General features: G+C 46.4%; 2 protein-coding genes across 3 annotated transcripts; both read left to right on the top strand.

Moving 5' to 3' along the window:
• The first annotated feature begins 1,122 nt into the window (after positions 1-1,122).
• On the top strand, positions 1,123-2,169 carry LOC112346709 (putative pentatricopeptide repeat-containing protein At1g68930). Its single transcript, XM_024676228.1, has 2 exons — positions 1,123-1,972; positions 2,070-2,169. The coding sequence occupies exons 1-2, from the start codon at positions 1,244-1,246 to the stop codon at positions 2,094-2,096; spliced, it is 756 nt and encodes a 251-aa protein (XP_024531996.1). The 5' UTR covers positions 1,123-1,243; the 3' UTR covers positions 2,097-2,169.
• Positions 2,170-4,791: 2,622 nt separating this feature from the next.
• Positions 4,792-5,900, top strand: LOC112346710 (protein ANTAGONIST OF LIKE HETEROCHROMATIN PROTEIN 1-like). 2 transcript variants are annotated; one of them, XM_024676230.1, is made up of 4 exons: positions 4,792-5,010; positions 5,061-5,208; positions 5,262-5,423; positions 5,505-5,900. In XM_024676230.1, exons 2-4 carry the CDS (start codon positions 5,076-5,078, stop codon positions 5,642-5,644), a joined length of 435 nt encoding a protein of 144 aa, XP_024531998.1. In that variant the 5' UTR covers positions 4,792-5,010; positions 5,061-5,075; the 3' UTR covers positions 5,645-5,900. The 2 variants fall into 2 exon arrangements, with proteins under 2 accessions (XP_024531998.1, XP_024531997.1); XM_024676229.1 differs by having other exon boundaries at positions 5,478-5,900.
• Positions 5,901-8,844: the final 2,944 nt, after the last annotated feature.

Here is an 8,844-nt window from a genome sequence, read left to right as displayed (position 1 = left end):
TCTGTTCGTGGCGACTTGCCTGGTAGACATGTACTGCAAGTGTGGCGAGCTTGAGGAGGCTCGCAAGATTTTCCACTCCATGGGAACTCGGAGTGTTGTGTCCTACAACGCGATCATCCAGGGCTGCGGCTCGAACGGGCAAGCTGAACTTGCTCTGGAGTACTACTCTGCCCTGAGAGCTGATAACACCATTCAACCCGACGATTGGACACATGTCGCGGTGATCAGCGCGTGCTCCAGACTTGCTACCGAATCCAGCGAGAAGAGGGAGAGAGCTCTACGCATCGGGATGGAAGTCCATTCAGTACTGAGCAAGGAGAAGAAACATGTAGGTCTGTACATGGCGACTTGCCTGGTAGACATGTACTGCAAGTGTGGCGAGCTTGAGGAGGCTCGCAAGATTTTCCACTCCATGGGAACTCGCAGTGTTGTGTCCTACACCGCGATCATCCAGGGCTGCAACACGAACGGGCGAGCTGAACTTGCTCTGGAGTACTACTCTGCCCTGAGAGCTTGCACCACCATTCAACCCAACGATCGGACTCATGTCGCGGTGATCAGCGCCTGCTCCAGACTTGCTACCGAATCCAGCGAGAAGAGGGAGAGAGCTCTACGCATCGGGATGGAGATCCATTTAATGCTGAGCAAGGAGAAGAAACAGGTAGATCTGTTCGTGGCGAATTGCCTGGTAGACATGTACTGCAAGTGTGGCGAGCTTGAGGAGGCTCGCAAGATTTTCCACTCCATGGGAACTCGAAGTGTTGTGTCCTACAACGCGATCATCCAGGGCTGCGGCTCGAACGGGCAAGCTGAACTTGCTCTGGAGTACTACTCTGCCCTGAGAGCTGATAACACCATTCAACCTGATGATTGGACACATGTCGCGGTGATCAGCGCCTGCTCCACACTTGCTACCGAATCCAGCGAGAAGAGGGAGAGAGCTCTACGCATCGGGATGGAAGTCCATTCAGTACTGAGCAAGGAGAAGAAACATCTAGGTCTGTACATGGCGACTTGCCTGGTAGACATGTACTGCAAGTGTGGCGAGCTTGATGAGGCTCGCAAGATTTTCCACTCCATGGGAACTCGGAGTGTTGTGTCCTACACCGCGATCATCCAGGGCTGCAACACGAACGGGCGAGCTGAACTTGCTCTGGAGTACTACTCTGCCCTGAGAGCTGATAACACCATTCAAGCTAATGCTTGCACTTACACCTGCGTCCTTGTTGCTTGCGGGAGTGTGATGGCGATCAAGCTCGGGAGGGAGATTCACCAGCTGGCGAAGCATGAGGGGCTGCTGAAAAACAATCCAGTTCTGGGCTCCAGCCTGGTGAGCTTCTATGGCAAATGCGGCGATGTTGATTCTGCTCAGGAAGCGTTTGACGAGTGCCGAGCTCGGGACAACACGGGTCTCTGGAACTCTCTTATACAGGCTTACACTCTCCAGGGCCGATCGATCGAGGCCTTGGAGCGTTTCTATTCCATGACTCAGGAGGAGGGCTGTAAAGCTGACGATGTGAGTTTTGTCTCGGTGTTGAACGCTTGCAGCCATGGTGGTCTGGTCGGGAAAGGAAGGCAGCTTCTGGATGAAATGCCCAAGCAGTATGGAGTCAAGCCACGTCTGGAGCATTATGTATGCCTGATCGATATGCTCGGGCGAGCTAACCTCCTTGACGAAGCTGTGAGAGTTCTCAGAGCCATGCCTTTTGAACCGGATGCAGTGGTTTGGACGTCCCTGCTCGGAGCCTGCCGGAAGTGGAAGAATTACACGATCGGCAAACTCGCGTTTGAGCGTCTTGTGGAGATGGATCCCAAGAGCGGCATGCCCTACACATTGATGGCCAATATATTTGGAAACCTGGGGATGCTCAGTGAAATGGCTGCTGTTGTGGAGAGAATGAGAGGTGAAGGCAGCTTCAGGGAGCCCGGGAGAAGCTGGTGGACGGATGTTAGCTCTCTTTCTCTTCCTCAGGTATGTCTTTTAGAACGTTGATCACATCGCTCACATAGCCCTCCTCTTTCATTCTCAGCAACAAATTTTGAAAACATGTCAGTGCTCTTTCTTGCAGTTATCCCTGGTTTTAAACCCTCCGTGAGTCAAGCAGAAACATGGGCCGCTGCATGCCTCGTCAAAGTACTGCCGCCAACCTGAACTTCACGGAGAAAAAACTAACATTTAAAAGTTAAAACTATGCAAAAGGTCCGAGTTTGTGACGATTGCCATGCGGCCACTGCTCTCATCTCTAAGCTGGAAAAAAGGCTAATCATCTGCAAAGATGCCAGTCGGGTTCATGTGTTCCAGGATGGCAGATGTTCCTGTGACAAGTACTTTTGAAAACATGTCAGTGCTCTTTCTTGCAGTTATCCCTGATTTTAAACCCTCCGTGAGTCAAGTAGAAACATGGGCCGCTGCATGCCTCGTCAAAGTACCGCCGTCAACCTGAACTTCACGGAGAAAAAACTAACATTTAAAAGTTAAAACTATGCAAAAGGAGGATGACACGTTGTCTTAAATTTAAATTTCCTTTTGGTAGCAGAATTGGGGAATGCTGACTAAACTTGGCAACAGGTGCCCCAAAACGGAGCGCCCAGATTCAGATAATAAGCCTTAGTATGAAGACTTGCCGGTACCTAAACTCTTTGCTGATAGGAAGTACTGCCTCATGTTCCGGGAGCAAGGTGATGGATGGCAGCTTGCAGCATGACCAACTTTGGGTTTGTGCTCCTAGAGCACGTTGAAGACGTGTGGAAGCTGGTGACAACGGCATTTGTTTCTTGCAACGTACTCACCAGTTCCTCGGCAACGTTTTCCTTCCAGATTTTTTGAGCTTGTCCTGAGTGGTGACCTGCTTGCTCTCTGCTGTGACGACTTCTTCCAGCCTCTGGTGCCCAACCTCAAGGCTCTCTTGTGGATGGAGCTAGCCCTACACAGTGTGTGTGTGTGTGTATCAACCAGCAGATGCACAAATCGTTGAGAATTAGCAACAAGTGTGTATCATAGGCTTAGTACGTAGTGTACGTAGTGTACTAGTGTACATGTACATGTGTTTCAGCTAAATATAATGGGCCAAATACACCGAAGAAGTGTGTATAGGAAGAGTAGAAACAATTAAGAAATGTAAATTAAGAAGTGCAAAATAAATGAAAATAAAAATTGTCCATCCTCATCAGTTTGCTGAAATTAAGTTGGATTCAATTCTTCCAGCTCCAAATATTGTGTGATTGAGTTGTAAGTTAATTAATAGTAGAAAATAAGAAAAAAAACAAACATTGAAAAAATAGTGTTTGATAATATCTTCTTTGCTTTTAGTTTTTTATTTTCGAAAGAAAATTAGTGGGGGAGTGCTGGTAAAGATATCTTTCCGTTCGTTGGTTGTTAATTAAATGAGCATGTTTAGAGATGTTTATAAGAGTTTAGCTCTGGACCAAGAGTTACCCGAAATTAAAGTTCAAAATTTACGTTTTCCCTATTTGCACAATAACTTAAGCTAAAGTAATGTACTTACCCTTATTTTTTATGGGTATTTTGGATTCGCACGAAAAAAAAAGGCGAATTTAGAGGATTCTAAAGTAATTTTCAAAAACCCCGAGTGTTGGGGTCATTTTATTTTAAGGGAAGTTCTTAAAACTTATTCCGGAAATATTCGAGAAGATTCTTAGGTTAGGTGCCGGCCCGAGAATTAAAACATGGAGAGGCCTGAGGAGGTGGTAATCCGATTTTAGGGTTGGAAGAGGAGGAAGTCGCCATAAACAGAGCTCTGGGAAATGGGGATCTGGGCCTGTTCGTGCTCTATCTTCACCAACAGGAGGAGGAAGAGGTGCCCATGGAGGGAGAGGTGGCCATGGAGTGGGAGGAGGGCGCGGAATGGCCGGGGTTGGCCGGGGTTGGCCGCGGATCTCTGAATCTGGCCCCGGGAGGATTAGGCCATGGTTCTGAGGCCTCGAGGAGGGGGTGCCCCGGGAGGAGGAGGCCATGGTTCTACTCTAGGAGGAGGACGCCGCGGTTCTTCTCCGGGAGGAGGAGGCCATGGATCATCGCCAGGAGGAGGCCAAGACTCGGTGGGAGGAGCCGAAGCCACAGCGGGAGGAGTCCAAGCCGCGCCCGGAGGAGCCCAAGCCACGTCCGGAGGAGTTCCCCTGGAGCACAGCGTGCCGGGAGCTCCAACTGCTTTGAGAACCAGAGATGGCTTTGAGTTTACATTTCTTAGGTTGCATGCATGCATGAGTGATTGAGAGCTCCCGGCGGGGTCATGAAGAAGAGGGAGATGACAGCATCCCCGATCTGGAACAAGACCCGGATGCTCACATGGAGGAGCTCGACGACGAGGCTGTCCAGTTTGTGGATACCTTGGGTTTTGCTGCACCTGCTGCTGCGAAGAGAACCCGGGGAAAGAACTGGAACCATGCTGAGACCATGCTCCTGATTGATCTCGTTCGGGAAAAACATCTCGCGAAGATTGCGGGGGAGGGAGGAGCAGCCAGCATGTTCTCATGACGAAGACACAGCGCTGGAATCTCATCTTTCACCCTTTGCTTTAGGGTTTAAATGCACATTGCGGATGACAAGAGCCCCGCTGCCTGAGGAAGAAGACCGTGAACTAGAGGTTCGTCGGGCTGTGATTGGGAGGAAGTTTTGCATCGGCTTGTGGTGGGTGAAGCCTCGAAATGTCACCACCTCGAGTAAGTTTTCTTTGGAGTATTACGATGTGGGGAGGTGAAAGAGGAAACTTCAGATGGAGAAGAGGACGTTCTTCACCATTTGTGGCATGCTGGAGAGCGAGATCCGGAAGCAAGATACTGGTTGGAGGAGTGTGGTGCTGGTGGACAAGCTTTTCAAGAACACAGATTACTTGGATCTGGCGGACAAGTTCGGCATCGGGGAGTCCACAGCTCATGAGATTTTCATGGACACTACTGTGGCGATTGTCAAGTGTCTCAGGTACAAGATTCATTTTCCTTCAACCTCCAAGGAGGTTCGAGCTGTTACTGCTGGCTTTCGACAAGTGACAGGTACATTTTCTTATGTTTTTTGGATTGTTATAAGTTTTGATGACCAATAGGAACCCGACTGCCTAATGTTGCTGGGGCGATCGACTACTAGACTGGATGGCGAGAGCTACTACGACCGGAAGCAGCGGTACTCAGTCATCTTGCAAGGGGTTTGTGATGCCCAGAAGAGGTTCCTCAGTGTCTACGCTGGGTGGCCAGGTATGTTTCTTTGTGTGTTGTGGATGGTTCTAAAATGTTCTTTTTGCTTTCAGGACGCGTCCGGGTTTTTCGTAATTCAACCCTCAGGAACAAGATTGTAGCAAGGGAGCTGCTGACATCGCCTGCGGTGTTAGCATATGATGATAGGATCAAGCCATACCTAGTGGGGGACAAAGGGTACCAACTCCAGCAGCATCTGATGATTCCACACACAAGTAAGTCTTCTTCATTCTACTTTCTTTTGTTCACTTGTTTTGGTTGTTGCTCAGCTCCGAACCCGACACCATCTAAGGCAGCTTTCAACCTTCATCACCACCTTGCTTGGATTGTTATTGAGCAAGCATTTGGACTTCTTAAAATGAAGTTCAGATGCTTGGATCAAAAACAAAGGATCCAGCCAAAGTACCTTCCCAACATCATCAAGAGTTGTTCTTGATTGATGTTGGGGAGACTGATCTTCGGGCGGTGATCCAAGCTTGGAGGAAAGAGGTGAAAAGGCTCAAGGACCAGGACCTCTTTGTTGGTTACAGTGATCCCGAGCAAGCGGAAGGGGAGCCTCGTGAGGAGTTGCACAGTCCAGAGGATGCGAAAGAGGTTAGAGAGAACCTCACGTTTTCCCTCTGTCTTTGCCAGTGGCGTTCGTGTTTGCTTTGAAATTTGCTGGGATATAATTCTAAACATTTGAATTTGAATTTGAAATTTCAAAATTTGAATTAAGTGAATTTTAAGTGTTCGAATGCATTGTTTTTAAGTGCGAATCCGAGGGTGTTTTTCCACTTAAATCTATGACATGTGCGAATGCAAAAGTCCTTATAAGTTTACTTTGCAACACAAATTTTTTCAATGTGCGAACCCAACTTTCTTAATTTTTAAAGTGGCTTAAGTTTTTTTTCACTAAATAAATGTGCGAATTGGTCCTTTCTCAACATAAAAGATAATGTTTTGCCAAGCTTACCACAACCACTGGCAACCTTGATTGCCAATGATGTTGTCCTTGGCTGTGGTATCTATAACCACACAGCTAGGGCCAAAGTTACACCACCAATGGCCCATAGCAAGCACAGGCATGGTGGCACAAGGTCTCGGCCATGGCTAGCACTACCTTGGCTGGCCTTAGCCGTGGCATAGCCATCTACTAGAGGAGAGCTGTTGTAGGAGGAGTGCTAGAGGAGTTGGAGGAGAGCTGTTGCAGGAGAAATGCTGGAGGAGCTGAAGAGCTGTTATAGGAGGAGTGATGGAGGAGCTGGAGGAGACTCAATGCACAAGGGGTTTTAGAGGAGCTAGAGGGTGAGAAAGAATGATTTGATGAAAATTAAAAAAAAACAAAAAAATCCAAGAGTAGAATTGGCAAAAGTACAATGTGGAAGAGGAGCACTAGAGGACATGGAGGAGAGTTGCTACAGGAAGAGTGTTGGAGGGAGGAGATATGTTGCATTGAACCGAACTCAAATAGATATAATTTTCTGCATTGCACTATGCAACAACGTTTGGTTTGCTTTGATATTGTCAATTTTTACATAAATAAAAAATTTATATGATGTACTCATTTTAATACATTTTTTGATTCATATGTACTTCTCAAAGAGTTCAACTAATGTTTTTTTTATCAATTTTATTCTTCCTACAGCAAGCTTAAAGCAAATAGTGAAGAATATAAAATCTTGCAAACTTTCCTTTAAGAACATTATTACTAGTCAAAAAGTTCACTTTTTTTGAGTAGTCTGATGTGTTTGTCTTTATAGCATGTCCATAAACAGAAAACAAGGAACTTTTTACTTGCTCCTCATAGTAGAGTATCACAGTGATAGAAGAAGTTTGAGCTTCTTCTCCATGCAATGGGCAACAATATAATCAAGTGGCTGTAGTGATTGATACAAAAGTTCTCCTGGATCTTGCTTGTTAGGCTGGCGTGGCTAAGACACTGATAAAGGTAAGTTCTGCAAAGATTTAATAAGGTTTTGCTGGATTGTCCTTACTGGGCTTACAGTTAGATCATGGGTGATCAGGAGCTCACAGTTTTGCACAAGATTTGATCAAACATGTTTCTTGCTTGAGCTAGGATCCTTGATCTGCCATGGGTGGTGATCAATGCATTCACAAAAGGTGCCGGAATGAAATCCAACAGCTTAAGCAATGGAATGCAATGATCACTGCAAGTGCACTTTCAAAAGACACCCATTCTAGCCATTTGCAGTGATCATTGCATTCCAAGAGACCAAGGTCCTCTTGCTCAAAACTTCCTGCTATGCTCATGATCACATTTCCAAGATTGAGCTCCATGTTTGTAGAATTCTTGTGTGAATCGTCACTTCTTTCTCATACTGCACAGGTCACAAATCACCCAAGAAATCGCCTCATGGAGGCTGCAACACTCAATAGTTCTAGGACTGGCAGACAAGCCATGTCCCATGGACAGCCACTGCTCCTTGCGTGGGAATGTGCACATTACAGAGGTTCGTTTCTGTTTTCCAGTCTGTCTTTTAACTCCTCAAATGTCTTGATCATTATGAAGAAGGGAACCCATTGAGAAAATACAGTGTTGGGCAGACTGTTCGAGCTAAAATCCTTTCAAAACGCAAAACCAGCAGAAAGCACAGAAATGCTGCCACTTTGGATTTATCTCTACGTCCATCTGAGCTTGCAGGTCTGTATGGTGTCCCTTTGAATTAACTTACTTATCATGACTTGCAGGAAACGATGCTGCATGCTCAGTGATTACTGACCGTAACCATTGAACAGTCGGTTATCAGATACGTTCAAGAAGTAAAGGACAACTGGACATGGCTAGTCCTCTCACCCCATCTTAAAGGCTGCCTTTTTATACTGGACACGTCTGACGATCCCTCGGAGCTTGAACGTTTTAAAGAGCGCTTCAAAGTCGGTGACCCGTTCCAGTGCCATATAAGAAGTGTTAACCACGAAAGGAAGCAAGTGGATTTGTCTCTACAAAAACAAGTGACGAACAATTCAAGAAAGGCGACCTGTTAGGCCGACGGATCACACGAGTTTTTGCTGGTGTTGGCAGACATACTGTGCAAGGCAGATGGGAAAGTATCAGAAAAGTTCATGTAACGATACATGGATTGATGACCCAGCCATTTTATTTACAGAGGGACAGTTTGTAAGGTGCAGGGTCTTGGATTTAAAACGACCAGGGAGGGGAAAGATGGGCTTGGAACTTTCAGTAAGTTGGTGGACGTGGTGGTTTTGAGTCCATTCCGAGCTATCAAACACTTGAAAGGTAACTTCCGAGATTTGCATTAAATTTTTTTGACTCTGCATCCAATGCTCGTATTGTCAATTCCGTGTTGGAACGTAAGCAAGATATGAAGTGCAAGTAAGCAGAAACCTTGCATGCTGTGGACGTGACTTGTTTTTGTGTTGCAGGGTTTTGTCAAGAATGTGATGGAGAAAGGTTTTTTTGTGGTCCTGTCACCTTCACTTGAAGCTAGAATTCAACTGAAGAACCTATCGAACTCGTTTGTACAAAACCCTGCAGAAATGTTTCCACCAGGCAAGGTGATATCGGGAAGGTATGAACTTTTCTCCGTATGGAAGTGTTTGCTGATATTTTCTTCTTCGTCAGAATTTTAAGCATCGAGCCATTGTCTGGGCACATTGAAATGTCTTTGGTGG

Source organism: Selaginella moellendorffii, unplaced genomic scaffold (assembly GCF_000143415.4).
Source record: "Selaginella moellendorffii unplaced genomic scaffold, v1.0 SELMOscaffold_17, whole genome shotgun sequence".
Lineage (NCBI taxonomy): Eukaryota > Viridiplantae > Streptophyta > Lycopodiopsida > Selaginellales > Selaginellaceae > Selaginella > Selaginella moellendorffii.
The sequence above is the reverse complement of the archived record's forward strand: the minus strand, read 5'-3'. Positions and strand labels throughout refer to the sequence as shown.

Coding starts and splice junctions, on each gene's coding strand:
- LOC112346709 (XM_024676228.1), top strand. CDS start 1,244: ATGGCGATCAAGCTCGGGAGGGAGATTCACCAGCTGGCGAAGCATGAG. Junction 1,973..2,069: donor GCTCTCTTTCTCTTCCTCAG/GTATGTCTTTTA, acceptor TCTTTCTTGCAG/TTATCCCTGGTTTTAAACCC.
- LOC112346710 (XM_024676229.1), top strand. CDS start 5,076: ATGTTGCTGGGGCGATCGACTACTAGACTGGATGGCGAGAGCTACTAC. Junction 5,209..5,261: donor TGTCTACGCTGGGTGGCCAG/GTATGTTTCTTT, acceptor TTTTGCTTTCAG/GACGCGTCCGGGTTTTTCGT. Junction 5,424..5,477: donor TCTGATGATTCCACACACAA/GTAAGTCTTCTT, acceptor GTTGTTGCTCAG/CTCCGAACCCGACACCATCT.